Raw genomic sequence first — 16,355 nt, forward strand, 5'->3', positions numbered from 1 at the left:
GGTTCTTCTGGCTGGTTTGCATATTTTGTGGGAGGAAAAAAACCCAAGTTTCGAATGCGTGATAAATATTCTTTTCGTCCTAGATGGGATTCGAATCCAGATCTTTTCAACTAAATGGCTTCGTTTATGCCGCCTGAACTACGAAGTTTTACATTTAAATCAGCCCCAAACACACACTAGATGTCTCGAAACCTAACACGATAGTGCTTAGTGCGGGAAAGTGCCTAGAAGAGAGCAGAAAGGAAAATCTGTTAATGTGCTTTTTGAAGAGTTGAGGATTGTATGCGTTGAAACAAACAGTACATGATTATAGAGAAGTGGAGAAATAGTGGCAGCCAGTTCAGTGGATCCGCATCTATGGTAAAGACAATGCAGAAACAGAGTTCTATTGGAAAGAGAAACAGTGAGTCTATTAAGCAAATAGCTCTCTTCTCTGAACCGGCTGCCACTATTTCTCCACTTCTCCATAATCATGTACAATCACGGGCAGCTATATTTCACCTCCATAGGAGCTGTCTGTCTCAGATGTGAGAGCAATCTTCTAGGATTGAGTGGATTTGGACGTAATGTTTTTATGCTGAAATAGGCTAGATGTGAAAGTCAGCCTACACAGAGTAAGCGATTTTGATGGTTTGAAGGGTGTTTATCAAAAGTGAGGGAGGGTGAGTCATTGTCTTTCTTCTGGGAAATAAGACGGTTATGTTTTAATTGCACCAAAATTCACTAAATTACCTTCAGTCCTCTTGAGAATGGCTAATAAACGATCTTGAAGCTTCGGTCATCTGAATACTACAATGTTTTATGAATGACGAAGAGAAATGGAGTGCATCAGCAGAGTTATGAATAGGATTTGATGATATTGAGAAAAAAAAATCATTGATTTATAAGAAAAAGAGTGTATGTGAAAGCTCAGAGCCTAGGAGTACCTTGGTTTCATTGAAAAATAAAAATCATATGAAAGGACCATCCATCACGAGGCCCATTAAACCATAGCCTGCGATGCCATAGTCGATTTAATGCTTTGGTAATATCAGGAGCTAGGTCCAGAGAGGGGGTAAGGTTAGTGAGGAAGCCTTCTGTAGAACGAGAATGGCAGAATCTATATTGGTGATCACTGATTAACCGATGGGTCTCTAATTAGTAAATAAACTGGTTGCTGATAACCCTCTCCATCACTTTTAAGAGTATTCGGGTGAGGACAGTGAAATGATAGTTTGATGGCTGACTTTTATTTACTTTTTTTTTTAGGAACATACTGGATAAAATCTTGCTTCCATTAATAATAATAAAGAGCCAAAGGCTTCACTTCGGCGACATGAACTTATTTAAGTTAAGGGATATTATATCCCATATTGTTTCTTAGCCGAATAAGAAACTCAAAGAGTTTCATGCCGAATATAGAAACTATATAAAGTTCGGCGATTCCAAGCGTAAGCAAATACCTGGATAGTGCAGCACCTGACCCTTGAAGGTCACCGAACTTTATATAGTTTCTATATTCGGCATGAAACTCTTTGAGTTTCTTATTCGGCTAAGAAACAATATGGGCTATAATATCCCTTAACTTAAATAAGTTCATGTCGCCGAATTGAAGCCTTTGGCAATTCTCATAGAAGGGATGTAAGTTCTGTTCGCTACAAACTTGGTATTAACTAGGTCGAAACCGGTCTGGGTATGACCTTCTCTCATAATGTTGAACAAAATACAGCTCTTAGGAGTTAAGTTCACATTATGGGTAAATATCAAGAATAGTGATCGGAGCTTGCTCCACCCTTTACATGAGTTGCCTCAGCTTGCACTACCTTCAAGGGTCAGGTGCTGCACTATCCAGGTATTTGCTTACGCTTGGAATCGCCGAACTTTATAATATAGTTTCTATATTCGGCTTGCTTCCATGCTTTTGGATAAGTGTTAATTCTTGAGCGCATGCTCTTAATACAACTGGAGGGATAACACCTGAACTTGGAGAATTTATCAATATCAAGGCTATGTAGTTTTTTGTTTGTTTGTTTTTTTTTCCCATGTCCTTTTGTCGAAAGATCAGATGTGAAATTCTAGGAGGGGAGAGAATGAGAGGTGTTTGGCTTAAAAAGAGTTGGAGAAGACCCATACCAAGAGGTCTTTATCTTTAGAAGATGTTGCCATTGTTTCATCACGATGAGAGAGAAAGAGGGGGTGGAAATATTGAGACAAACATTCTGCCCGACAGCCTTGGCAGTTGAGCAGGAAGCAAGCATAGTTCATTTGACTTTGATATCTAAAGCATGTGTTAGATTTTTCTCATGAGATGTACGGGCAGAAGTGTATTACAGCTGAATGAGAGGCTTGAGTCAGTTAGTGTATGCTGTATTTTTATCATGTATTGCATGGGCACATGTATCGGAACACCGAGGCCGTATAAGGGAAGATTTTGAGTGGAATGGAGAATAAAGGAACTCATTCCAGCAAGAATAGGTTGTTATTAGTTCAGAGAAAGTGCTTTGATTGCGAGAACAGAAACAATAATCAGGTCATGGAAAAGAGTCATAGAAATTGTGCCGGTTGGGAGACCCAAAGATCGTTTTAATTGGCACCATTGTATTGCTATAAGATACGAGGCTGAGAGAAGGAAGATCTCTAGAACAAGAAACATGGAAAGTGTCGTGATCAGAGTTGCCAAGAGGCAGCTAAGCCAACCTATGTTTTTTGAGAGAGAACTGGCAAAAAATGCGAAGCATGGAAGATACGTACCAGAATCTGGAATTCTGGTACGTATTTTAACAATTAGATGATTACTGACAGCAAACACATCAGCTTTTCTTCCAGCTTTAGTCTGTGAAGTTAAAAAAGTGTAGCCGGGCATGATTGTGGACGTTGAAATATCCAAAGCAGTTTATCTTATTGTTTGGATGATTAGACTATGCGATCAACTTTCACATAATCAAAAAAGGTCTGTATAATCATCAGAATTAGGAGAGCAGTAACGGTAGTAAATTACGGCAACAGAATGAGGAAAGGAAATCTTGAGCCAAAGCAGATCATATGAAGGAAATTCCATGTTTGATAACCTTTGGCATGGGATATCAGACCTGACAAAAAGCGCGCATGTTCCGCTCTTCTTACTGAAGGCACGTTAGGTGTACTGTGGAAAGTTTAGGTGAGCTGTATTCGTGGAAGACGCTAGCTGAAGTTAAGTAATGAATAATAGATCAGATTTGGATATTTGTAAGTGGTGATGCACATCGTCGATGTGACATTAAGCCCCCGATGTTTAGAAGTGTGTTTTTGCCTTATATATATATAAACACTACACCTTTTATGTTGTCTTAATTTACTACCTTTACTGCTTTCCTAATTCTGATGATTATACAGACCTTTTTTAGGAAAAGGTCTGTATAATCATCATAATATATATATATATATATATATATATATATATTAGGGGGGATACGCCTACAGCGCCCAATCCCCCGTGTTCCGGACTGGTAGAGCGGTTTCCCTTGAATTCTGATGACTCGAATTTTGAAGACTCGACACTCAGGGTAGCCCCTGAGTTTCAAAAAACGTGACATAAAAAGCCTTATCATTTTATATATATAGGGTAGATATACATACACACACATACCCTCTGTCCAAAAAGAAACCGCACTTTTGATAGAAAATAAAACACAGGCCAATTATAATTATTCAAATCTTTATTTCAATCAATATACTCTCCCTCAGCTTCGATACAGCGTTCGGCACGGTCAATTAATTCGTTAAATGAGTTTTTTTATCGATTTTTGGGATACTGTTGAGGGTCGTGGTTACTGCCGCTTGAACATTTTCAATGGTGTCATATCGCTTTCCTTTCATCGGCAAATGAAGTCGGGGGAAGAGGAAGAAATCACAGGGTGCTAAATCAGGTGAATACGGCGAGTGATACAACACCTTGGTTTTTGCTTAAAAACTATGTTCGAACGATGAGATCGTGCAAAAGTGACCAGCTGCCTGCATCATGATATTCATGCCTTACGCGACGAATTCTCGCTATCAGTCGCTTCAAAACTTCGAGATAAAACTCACCTTTGGCCGGGCGGAACGAATTCTTTGTGGATAATGCCCTTGGAATCGTAGAAACAAATCAGCATTGTCTTTACTTTTGACTTCTCCAAGCGACTTATTTTTTGGATGTCCCCCTTGGTCTCCACTCAGTACCCTGGCGCTTTGTTTCGGGCTCATACTCAAAACACCATGTTTCGTCACCAGTAACGATCGTGCGAGGAAGTTTGAGTCCTTACGAGCGGTTTTAATTAGGTTCTTGCAGTGTTCAATTCGATACATTTTTGGTCGTCGGTCAACTTGTTGGGAACAAATCGCGAATTCAATTTACGAAGGCCCAAACTCTCGGTCAAAATGTTGTGCACAGTTGATTTTGGAATCTCCAATTCATCTTCAATCAATCTCACGGACGATTTCGTGTTTTCTTTGATGAAATCACGCACTTTTTGGATGTTAACTTCGCTTAGTCCTTTTTTGGACTGCTCGGCTTTTCGTCATCCTCAAGCGTCTCACGACCACTTTGAAATCGCTTAAACCACTCGTAAACTTGAGTACAGGATAAGCATTCATCACCGTATGCTTTTTGAAATATTTGATGCGTTTCGGTAAAACTTTTACCATGTTTAACACAGAAGTCAAACTCAGCTCTGTTTGAAACTCATTTTTCGACTGTTCTTCAAAACACACTGTCACTCTTGGCACTATAACTCGGCTTCTAATGAAACAAATGTCATAAACAGTTGACACAACACTAATGAAGGTTGCCGCTTTCGACAACAAAAATATACAATAGGTGGCGTCATAGTTTCTTCTATTTTCGAAAAGTTCGGTTTCTTTTTGGATAGAGGGTGTATACACGTATAAAATCTTTCGATCACCTTGCGAAACTTGAGTTTCAAAGTCAAACTTTTTTTGCATATTTATAAAATAATTATTACATTTATCCTTTTAGTATTTTTATCCTATCATGAGCAAACAAAAGATTCCACGGACGTATCTTACCTAAGCTACTTTTATAGAATAGCCGACTAACCATCAATTTATAATTCGTATCCCATAATGTAAACTTATGCCCATGTCTTCTACTTGAGTTTAGATCCACATGGGATCTTCTTGTGAATTGCAGGATTTCAGTTGCTGATAACTATTGTTGTTGTTTTTTCTCATACTGCACATTTTAATGTTATCACTGTAATTAAATTCATTAGTTATACTTCCTAATTTGATATACCATTCATCATACGCTTCCTTATTTGTAACTTTCTGCTGCCAGGAAATATTATGCTATAATTTAAAAAAAAAAAAAAAGTTGACTGAAATAAAGAGCCAAAAGGCTTCATTTCAGTCATTCTTGGTGCCCTTTGTGATGTGACATCTTTTGGCAACTCGTATGGTAAAGTATAACTTCTGCATCACTTCAACCTGGGTATTTACATCTGGGTCTACCTATCCACTGATGAGACCTCAACAAAGGTCGAAACCGGTCTGGGTAGTGACCCCCCCCCGATAATGTATAGCATCATGTATGTCTGCAAGGAGATGTGCTTTACATTATGGGAAATACTAAGGAAAGTGATCAGAGCTTACTCCACCTTTACCACAAGTTGCCCCTGTCATGAAGGGTTTTCTTGCGCTTGGATCTGCTGAAACTTTTATAGTTTCTATATTCGGCACGAAACTCTTGTCGTTTCTCTATTCGGCTTTGAAATAATGTTGGATTCAATATCCACTTAATTTAAAAAAAAAAAAAAAAAGAGTTGAGGTTAACAAGAGGTCAATGGTGGAGATGTTTACTCCAGTTGGTTAATAGACAAATACTTTATTCTTTCCTTTTTTTTATTATCAGAGATTTTCTTTATTAATACATGCACTCGTCAGTGCTGAATACTTTTTGTATAATAATAAGATGAAGCGTACGAGAAAGGAGTTTTATTTTGTCATCCTAACCTGCTGGTAAGAATTGATCGTTACATATTGAGAGAGAATGCGTCAATCGCCGCTGCATTCTTTTATGCATTAGGACATCTTTGAAAATGTCAAAAAGTATCTCTGACAGCAAGAAACAAATAAAGTGCATATAGAACGTCTTCCCACACACACACACACACAAATAAAAAAAAGATGCAACTGGAGAGCAGAACAGAATTAATCATCGGCATGCCAGACATTAAAAAAATGTTTTTGAAAACTTTTTTAATAGTTCAAAATTTTAAGTGCTTTAAAAATGGAGAGAGGTCGGGTGTTCGAACTGGGTCATCAAAGGGTCGGTAGCTTATAATAAATAAAAACATACTGTTTTGCATAAAATAATGAAATGCTAAGTTTTCTTGGATACTTCTCTGATACCTCATAAACATGATAGCTTTTAGATACTGTCTGTTAAAAGTCTATGAAAAACGAGTCGCGACTTTCTTTAAAACTTCAGAAAATCAGCGATAAGCATCAAGTCTAGCGAAATGAGCATTCACGTGTGCGTTTTATTTGAACGTTATATTGAGTTTTTATATGCAGTAACATATTTCAAAGGCTTGATTCTAGTTCATTATCTTGTTTTGCAGGTATCATTTTTACCTGGATGTGAAACAGGAATTAGTGGAAGGAAAACTACGTGTAAAGAAGGAATCTGTTTCCAGATTCTATGCTCTTATTGCACAAGCTGAACTTGGAGACTTTGATCCTACCTCTCGGTCTACTATTCTCGTGAGTTATTCGAAATGGATTCCTACTTCCATGTTAGGTAATTCTGATCGACACTGGTCTCGCTCCTTAAGTCAAGAACGACGACGCTGGAAAACGGATGAACGAGCTGACGACGAAAACGAGAAGTGTGGTGGAACAGAACACGTAGACCAAACAACCATGCCGCTGTTGTGTCAGACAGTCATGGCTGAACATGTGAAACTATCCGGTACAAAACCTTCTGCAGCACAATACCTGTTATTGAAGGAAGCTTCTGAATTAGAAGACTTTGGAGTCGAGGAATATTTTGTACGTGCAAATGGTCGAGAAACTCTCCGAGTTGGAATTGGACCTAGTGGAGTGACCGTCCACGACGGTGACCAAAGGTTAATTCACAGGTGAGGTGAACATCATTTGCATTGGAACCTCATGTATTTTTCAATAATGTTTATGTACGAAACTAAATATTAAATAACTCTTATTTGAATTATATATAATGTGTAGAATTGTTATGTTAATGTTTGTCTTTAAAAATGTTTTATGGTAGTCTACAAACTGTTCTGCTCTAACGCTGCATGAGAGACTTGTTCAGCGATATTCAAGGATGTTTGTTTTGTACCAGCCAATATTAAATCCATTTAGACTCGTGTGTGTACACAAATAGCAATCCCTCAATTAATGTGTTCTTTAAAACAAGCGCATTAATCGAATATAATAACCTATGGGGAAAAGTGTAATTCGTTCCTCAAATTTCTTTTTTGACCCTTAATTTTTTTTTATATAAAAGAATTGGGGTATATATCAGGGCCTAGTTAAAGGAAAACCATGAAGCTGAAAGACAATAAAACATATTCAGAAAATAAATTTATTATTCTACTTAACTGAGCTAGAACGTAGTTTGCAAGCATTGTTTCTTTTTTGCATACAACGGACGGTATGGCCCTAGTGCCTCTTCTAGAACCTAAAGGGAGAAGCAGTAAAATTTGCCTCTTCTGCAAATTTTACTGCTTCTCTCTTCATCAGGGTCAGCCTCTAAACATTGCTGCTTAAAAACTTCGATTTTACGAAAAATATTTTCAGATTGTTTCTGTGAAATCTCTTTGGGCTTATCAGTGATTACATTTTCTTCAGGATCTTCTCGCTGTGCATCTAAATTTAGCAGGTCGGAATCACTCAATTTCTCAGAATGAGATTTAATTAACTTAGATTCATTTGAAAAGCCTCTAAAATCATTTGCACAATGTGGAAAAATGTGCTTCCAAACGTCTCGCATATTGCTTAGTTATTAGAACATTATGTAGACTATTTCTCTTTTTTTTTTTTTTTTGGATTACTCAACCATCTAGCGTGGAATTCTTCTTTTCCATCATTGATAGCCTTTTTTTCCCAAGAGTTTGCAAAGAGGCTTAAAGTTTTTGATTTAATAAGGTCAGTGCTTAACGGTATCCGTTTTTGGTTACAATCTTCGATCCATGTAGAAAGAATTCTCTCTAATTCAATTATTATAATACTTTGATTTCGAGTGCGTGCATGATGAACTTGAAGAGCTTTACTTTTCCCCTTTGTATTCAGAATCTTTGCTTAAAATTGCTCTTATAGTTGAAGGGGGTTGTGTCCACCTGGCGCAACCCCCTTTCGAGTCATCAGAATTCAAGGAGAACCGGCCTACCAGTCCGGAACACTGGGGTTGGGTGCTGTAGCCCCCCCCCCCCCCCCCAGTATATATATATAAAGATAGTGGTTGCAATTAAAATCCGATACAAGAGCTTTCATTTGCAATTGCAGTTATAAACTTAGTTTTCCAAATTCATCGCAGGATTTCATAAGAGTCACAGAAGCATGTTTATTATATGAGCTGAATAAAAGAGTACACTAATGAGATAACTGTTGTGAAATGTGAATTAATAATGTGCGAATAGTTTGTGAAATCCAAGAAAGTAAACAGTATTTCCCAACTCTGCTTTTCTTCTCCTCTGCTGAACACTTTTGTGAAATATAAAATTGTTCACATCGTTTCTAAATGAACTAGATACCCTGTTCTTTCGATTTTTTTTTCTTTCAAAATTTCTCATCTCAAGACTAATCTTAATCCATTAACTGCAAGTCATTGCTTCCCAGCTACCATGAAAATACTCTCCGTAAGCTGTTGTTTACATTTGCTTTGTTTTATTAAATGCATGTTTTTTCCTCTGACTTTTATTGCATTTTTCATGGTTACTTGACGTTTGTAAGTGCCTATATGACACGAGGAAGCGTCAAGTTTTGTGACATAGTTGAGATATTGTTTTTGTTTGAGAAATGACCTATAGAACAAATTAACTGAAGAAAGATTCTTTTCACTATTGTTAATTGAAAGATAAAGGTAAACGAAAATTCTCATGTTAGATGTTTGCTTAATATTAACAAATATACTGTAATTAATCTATAATCATATTCTGCCGTTATTCAGAAATTTTCACTTTTTTTAACGAATTGTAAAGTTTTACAAATATGTTTTAAAGTTTTGCTTTCGTAATAGCAGCAGGAAATGTTCTTTATTCTAGATAAGCATTTACCAGATTTTCACCATCCGTGTACTCCTTTTGAAATTTTAATAATGGCATACCCACTTTTGCCCAATTTGGGCAAGCGCTCATGTCTTCTATGTGGTCCTTGCTAGGGCAACTTGTGAATGCCAGAATGTATTCCTGTAAGCTCTCTGGTCAACTTTTTACGAAACTTTCATAGTTTTTCTACATTCGGCTTTGAAATAATGCTGGATTTAATATCCACTTGCTTTATATGATTTTGCATCGCTGAACTGAAGCCTTTTGGCGCTTTATTTTAGTAAATAACATGAGCAATTCAAAAACAGAAAAGAAAAGTAAACGAGATCGTAATTGTAATAGGTGCTAACGACTTAACTAGTGATAAGTTCAGTATGAGAGAGAGGAAATGAAAGGGTAGTTGGAAGAGGCAAGCGGGAGAAAGTGAAAATAGTATATTACCTCGATATGATAAAAATTAATTAAGAAGGGCTATGATGGCAAAATTCAATGCGTTGACTGTATAGAAGGAATTGATGTGAGTTTTTGGTGGTGTTGGGTGAGTTTGAGGGAAGATTAGATTTGTATAAGAGGGACAGCCTACATCTGAATGCATTTGGTATCTAATAACTGATATGAGACCTAACACAGAGAGTCAGGGAAACTAAATTATAATTCGAGAAATAGTGAGAATATGAGTGTAAGAGCGACAATGTTATGTAATTATGTTAATGATGGGAATGGACATTATCATGCAAATAATTACGAGGAGAGAACGATTTTGACTTTGTGTTCATCGAGTTCGAACCCATCAAACGTGTGCAAAGATGTCTACGTGTATATAGAACTAGATAAGAATAAAGATCCGCATTTTCCAACTGTTATGAAGACTGCAGAAAAGAGTATACAAAAGAATATGCAGGTCGATTATTATGTCTGTACACGAATGCTAGGAGTATCAGAAACAAAGGGATAGAGTTTGTTGCCTTGGTCAATATGTTGGGAACTCAGATTGTAGGCTTAGTGAGACCTGGCTATCAGAATAAGACATACTAACTGGCATTGAGCGTAAAGGGTACAGTACTTTTTAGGAAGGATAGATAGGAGATGAGGGGAGAGGTGTACTACTAATGATATCGGATAACTTGAATCCAGTTAGTGTTCAGACCTATGATTGCAGTACTAGTAACAGTATTTCATGTGGCAGTGAATTTGAGGTGGAATCTAACAAGATCAATTACGTAGTGGGGGTGTTGTTGCAGACCGGTTGTTAGTGATAAAGAAATCCATCACAAAATAGAGACGATGGGCACGAAAAGAGTAATCATAACGGGAGATTTTAATTATCCAAATATTGATTGGGTAGCAGTAAAATCTATGAGGAGAATGAAACTGAATGTATTGAGTTGTGAGACAATTTCCTCAAGCAGCATTGTGGCAGAAGGAACTCAAAGTCAAAGAGTGTTAAATTTGATTATAGTGTCAGAGATTTGGTTATATGCTGTGAACTACAAAACAAGAAATTATGACCAACTGAGGAGTATACTGAGTTTAGTGGAATTGTATTTACTGGAAGGAAGAATATCAACAGTGCATGGGAAGCATTTAAAAAATACTTAAATGATGCAGTATCAGAATGTGTCCCAGGAGTTCGAAGAATAAATAGGGTAGGAATCAAATGGATGTACTAATCTTATTAAGAGATTCGTAAGAAACGGATGATGTTCAAGGAATACCGTGAACATAAGGATGGTGTCCATTATAAAAATTATAAGCAGCAGGCTAGAAGAGTCACAACTGTTGTATGGAAAGCTAAGTCTGAGTATGAAAAGAAACTGGCTCCGCAAGCTAAAGACAACCCACAAAACCATATGATATTGCATCGCCGAACTGAAGCCTTTTTTACTTGCAGCATATTCTATCAATATGCTGCAAGTAAAAGAAAGAATGCATATGAATGAATAACTCTTCTGAATGCAAATTGTTTGAGGGTGACAGATACAGAAGAGGTTGTTCAACTGAGTGCCATTTCGCTAAAAACATGTGGAAGGAAGAATATCGACAGTGCATGGGAAGCATTTAAAAAATACTTAAATGATGCAGTATCAGAATGTGTCCCGGGTGTTTGAAGAATATATAGGGTAGGAATCAATGAAATGGTAGCTCACTGCTACCTCTTTACTGGATGAAGAAACTCAGGTATATGAAGAGGAGGTATTAGAGCTGTTGCACAAACTGAATAAGAATTCAGCAATAAGAACTGATGGAATATCAGCATGGGTGCTAAAAGAGTGTTCAGCCGAACTGGCTTTTCCTTTGACCACGCTATATAATTTGAGTCTCAGAACAGGGAAAATTCTGCAGGAATAGAAAGAATGTATTGTAATCCCATTGCACAAGGGTGATGCAAAGACTGGTGCATCCAAATATTGACCAATCAGTATCTCAGGAGTGGTGGTGAAGATTTTGGAAAAATTGGTTGGGCTCTCATTCAGAAATCGGTTGACAATGAATCTCTACTATGCTGTGAACAGTATAGGTTTACTAAGGGAAGGTCATGTTTTAGCAACTTGCTCACATTCTATAACAATGTTACCATTGAACTAGACAAGGGGAATGGATACACCATGATACTTTTAAATTTTGCTAAGGCTTTTGACAGAATACATCATGGAAGACTGTTGCATAAATTGGAGAATATGGTTTTGGATTATAAAATATTAGCATAGATAAGATGATGGCCGACTAATAGACATCAGAAAGTGGTTTATGGGGGTGGTGAGTGCAAGATTTAACTCTCTCATGCATAAGGGCCTCATATGAGAACATCATTTTTAACATATACAGGGCACAAATTTAGCAAAATTAATGAATTCGTGGTAATACTGTAAGATTAAATGGTACTGTATCATCATTATAATTTTTTATAAATGAATATAAAAATTCATGCATGAGAGGGTTAAAGTAACCAGTGGTGTACCACAAGGATCAGTCCTTGGTCCACTGTTATTCAATCTGTACATTAATGATATTAGGAAGGAGTTGACAGGCAACATACAGCTATTTGCTGATGGTGCAAAGATAGGTAGGACAATCAGGAATGCTGCTGATATGCAGTACTTTCAGAATGATTTGAATATGGTGGAATTGTGGGCATAAGAAAATGGATGTCAGTTAATGTAAAGTCTTGCACTTTGGCGTGATTTGATGTCCAGTGTCGTATTATATTGGTAGGATTATGCTAGAAGAAAATGATCAGGTTACAGATCTTGGAGCAAAGATTGAAAAGACAACTCAAAATATAATTGCAATACTAAAACGAACTTTTACATGTAAAGATGTGATTTTGCCTCTTTACAAGGCCTTGATAAGACCTCTTTTGGACTATTGTGCGCAGGTGTGGTCTTCAGGTTTCCGTTGTGATTCTGATACAGTGGAGAGAGAGAGAGAGAGAGTGTTAAAAATGATATCAGCATTGTGGAATGCTGATTCTGAAGATAGATTGAGAATTTGTAGACTGCAGACACTAGCAAACAGGAGAAAGAGGGATGATATGATTGAGACTTACGCTTACAAAGTTCTGAAAGGATCATAAAGGGTTTTAGTTGGTGGAATTTTCAATTTTATGGAGGGTGGGGAAAAGGAAAAGAGTGCATCCACGGAAGCTAAGAAGGGGGATGAGGGCTAGATTTTTCTTGTATAAGGTGGTGTGTGATTGGAATGGAATGCCATTGGTTGCGTGTGCAAACAGTGTGAATGAATTCAATAATAAGTATTGACAGCTGGTGTGTGTGTGTGTGTAGTATGTGGCTTCCCTTGATGAGGCCCTAACTCCCTGGAGGTCTCTCTTAATAATAAATAAATACATTTTTAATTATATGAATCCAATATACATACAGTAGAAACAATGATTATGAATTTTAAAGTTTCAGTAATAAAAATAAAACAAACAAAAAAGGCTTGATGAGACAAATGAAATTGTTCTTGTTCAGAAGTTAGATTGCTGAAATCCAGTTCTATATTTGTCATTTTTCGGTCTAAAGTAACCACGTTAAGAAGATTGTTTCGTTGTTTTTTTTATTATTATTTTATTGTTTATTTATTTTTATTTTATTTTATTTTTTGATGTTCACAGTGCAGACAATCGCTGTGGATCTTTACAAGTTACGATACTAATGATTATGAAATTTAGCGGAGAATTCTGAAAACGCAGTTCAAACTGTTTGAATTGAAACTTTTAATGCAACAAAATCATGTCATCAACCTGACAAAGCCCTAACAGAGGTCACTCACTACATGCTAAGAGACAATGGTGACAAAATATATTTAAGAAGTAATCAAAACTTAAAAATAAAAAAAAAGTGCCTTATACTCCCTAAAGACCTTTCGCTTACCCCTGGGGGTATGTTATCACACTTTGGGAATCACTGTTCTAGATATTTCTACTCTTCTTTTACAAAAAAATCACATTTTTCACATATTTAAGGATGGGAGCATTTTTTAAGATTGATTTTTTAACAGTTCTCATAGGATTCTAAAACTCTTGCAAAAATATGCAGGATCCTATTACCCCCCCTCTCTCCCCCTCCCTCCCTCCCTGCAGCATTCTTTGTGCTAACAAACTGCCTATGTATAGAACTCTGGGCACTAGTTTTGAATATATAGTAAAGTAATAGTTAAATATGAAATGTCTAGATTGTGCTAATGGCTCATCCGAAATAATCTTGAGAGTAGAGATTGACAAATAGGATTTGAAGGAAAGGAAGAAATGCTTAGTAGAATTTCTGCCACTGAGTAAAAAAAAAAATTCAAAAATGTCAGTTGATCAGATTTTTTAAAAATTACTTTTATCTTGTTGTATTGAAAATTTGTAACATATTCTGATTATTTAAGAGGATGACTGATTCCCTCTGTCACCGTCTGCTCTCTTTGCCCTCTAGATTGTAAATACAGTCTATAAACAGTCGGTCATTATGATTTGTATTATACATTATATTTGCTTTCATGCGATAAATATCTTTTTAGTTAGTGATGACAGATGATGGAGTTGCTGACATGCAAGTATCAGAATTTGTCATGCCTTTCATATGCTTTCAGTTAAACAGGAAATTCCTCATAGTTGCAATACAAGTAATTTCCTGTTTTAAATAAAACATGACTACATTTGAGAGAGGGAAAAAAAGCTTTATTTACCATGATAATAGTATTTTCTTTTCTCAGCTAGAAATTTCACGGAAACATGTATTTAATTATAAAATCATGTTTTCTGTTATCCCCCACCCACCCCAACAGTGAAACTTCCATTTAACAAGTAACGAGAAATGATCCTGTATAATCATAAATGTAATGACATAATTCATTAGAACGATTGGATCTAGAGCCATTTTAGCATATCTACTGCAGACTGAATTTTATATTATCTCATTTTGCTATTCAAATTATAAAAAGGGAAAATAATCTTTCTTCACTCTTTCTTGAACCGAAGGCGAGATTACTAATGAAATTTACTGACCAGAAAATCCACTCGACCAGAATTAACGTTTGAATTAACAACTTTCATAATTCTTTCTATAAAATACTGTATTATTCTAATCACAGTTCATTTTCGATTATCGATATTTATGTTGTTTTCTTGAGATTATATATATCTGCCATAGAAGCTCAAAGTACTCTGTTAGGGTTAACGCTTTTGTAGAAATCCGACGAGTGTGAAAAGTTTTCATCGATAGTCACTCGCAAATGAATATGATTGTTCTCCAGAATGATCTCATCCACTGGTGTGAATATTTGGCTTCCGAATTAATTGTCTGCGACACTGATATTTTCAAGCCATCTGACTTATTTTACAACTATTCAGGCCGAGCAAATGCGGAGCCCAGTTGGGATCATTTTGGTGGGCCCTAATTTAAGATAATTGGGTATTAGGAATATATATATATATATATATATATGCGCTATTAAAAATGTTAAAAAATAAATTCAATAATGCAGCAGAAAAGAAAAATATGGAGACATCAACAGAAAAAAAATTAAAACGATGACATTTGCCAATGAACCCATAAGATACAAATTAGGAATTAAAGGGAGAATGAGTTATTTTTATTTTTTATGTACTTCTCACCCATGAAAGGTTATCAGCATACCTATAGTGCATTTTTATCAATTTTATATGTTTTTGCTGTATTTTATTTATTTTTAAATGGTCTGGAAACCCTGCACTAGAGACCAAACTTTTTGGAACTTTTTCAAGCCACTTCAGGCCTCCAATAAGCAGGGAGGTGGTCTCACACCAGGTAATTCATCTCCCACCTAAAGACATTCACAGACATCCATGCCTACAGTGGGATTCGAACTCGCGACCTATTGGTTGGAGAGCAGATATGCTAACCACTCGACCAACTACACCATCACTGAACAAGTTTATACAAATTGAATATTTAGGAATATAAATAAACAGTTATGACACACAAAATGAAGTACAAGAGCAAGCAATAAAAGCTAGTAGAATATCTGGATGCCTAATCTGTAAGAAAAGTAAACAAAAAAACAAAAATAATTTATGAAGAAGTAATGAGACCAGTACTGACATATGCAGCAACTACAAGAATTAGACAAATCAGCTATTGAGATTAAACAAAATCCGGAACAAACAAATCAAAGAAAATTGTAAAATACAGCCACTTAATGATTGGATTAAAAAATGGAAAGAAATGCAAGTTAACAGATGGGCAAAGAAAGTAAATACCGTATTTTCCGGTGTATAAGACGTGCCCAAGAAATTTAATACAATTTTCTGGAAAAAACCTAAACTTTAAAGTATGATTTTAAAAAAAAAATGGATAAAATAATAGGTAATTTTTAATAGTAAACTGACCTTTCAGAAACCTGCAAAACCCATGTCACTGTAATCTGACTCTTCTCTATCATCATTAATTTCTTATAATATAGAAATAATTTTGTCTTCATATTCTTTTGGCATTTTTTGACTGATTTTTGTTTTTGTATGCATACGAAGTCCACTGCGTTTCATGAAACGGTAACTCCATGACGCACCACCTTTAAAATCTTCAATGTTACGCTCACAGGCTACTTTCACTGCATGTGTACGAATCATTTTGCTGATTTTTTTGC

The 16,355-nt window shown here is 36.1% G+C and overlaps 1 protein-coding gene across 1 annotated transcript in view; it reads left to right on the forward strand.

The window, feature by feature from the left end:
- dnr1 (E3 ubiquitin-protein ligase defense repressor 1) overlaps positions 1-16,355 on the forward strand; it is a 124,067-nt gene that overhangs the window by 57,582 nt on the left and 50,130 nt on the right. The window contains exon 3 of the mRNA XM_090397563.1: positions 6,579-7,097. Coding sequence (XP_090253689.1) covers positions 6,579-7,097 — 519 coding nt within the window. The remainder of the gene's footprint in view (positions 1-6,578; positions 7,098-16,355) is intronic.

The sequence above is a fragment of the Typopeltis vanoorti genome, chromosome 9 (genome assembly GCF_054136105.1).
Source record: "Typopeltis vanoorti isolate ZY-2024b chromosome 9, IOZ_Tvanoo_1.0, whole genome shotgun sequence".
Classification (NCBI taxonomy): domain Eukaryota; kingdom Metazoa; phylum Arthropoda; class Arachnida; order Uropygi; family Thelyphonidae; genus Typopeltis; species Typopeltis vanoorti.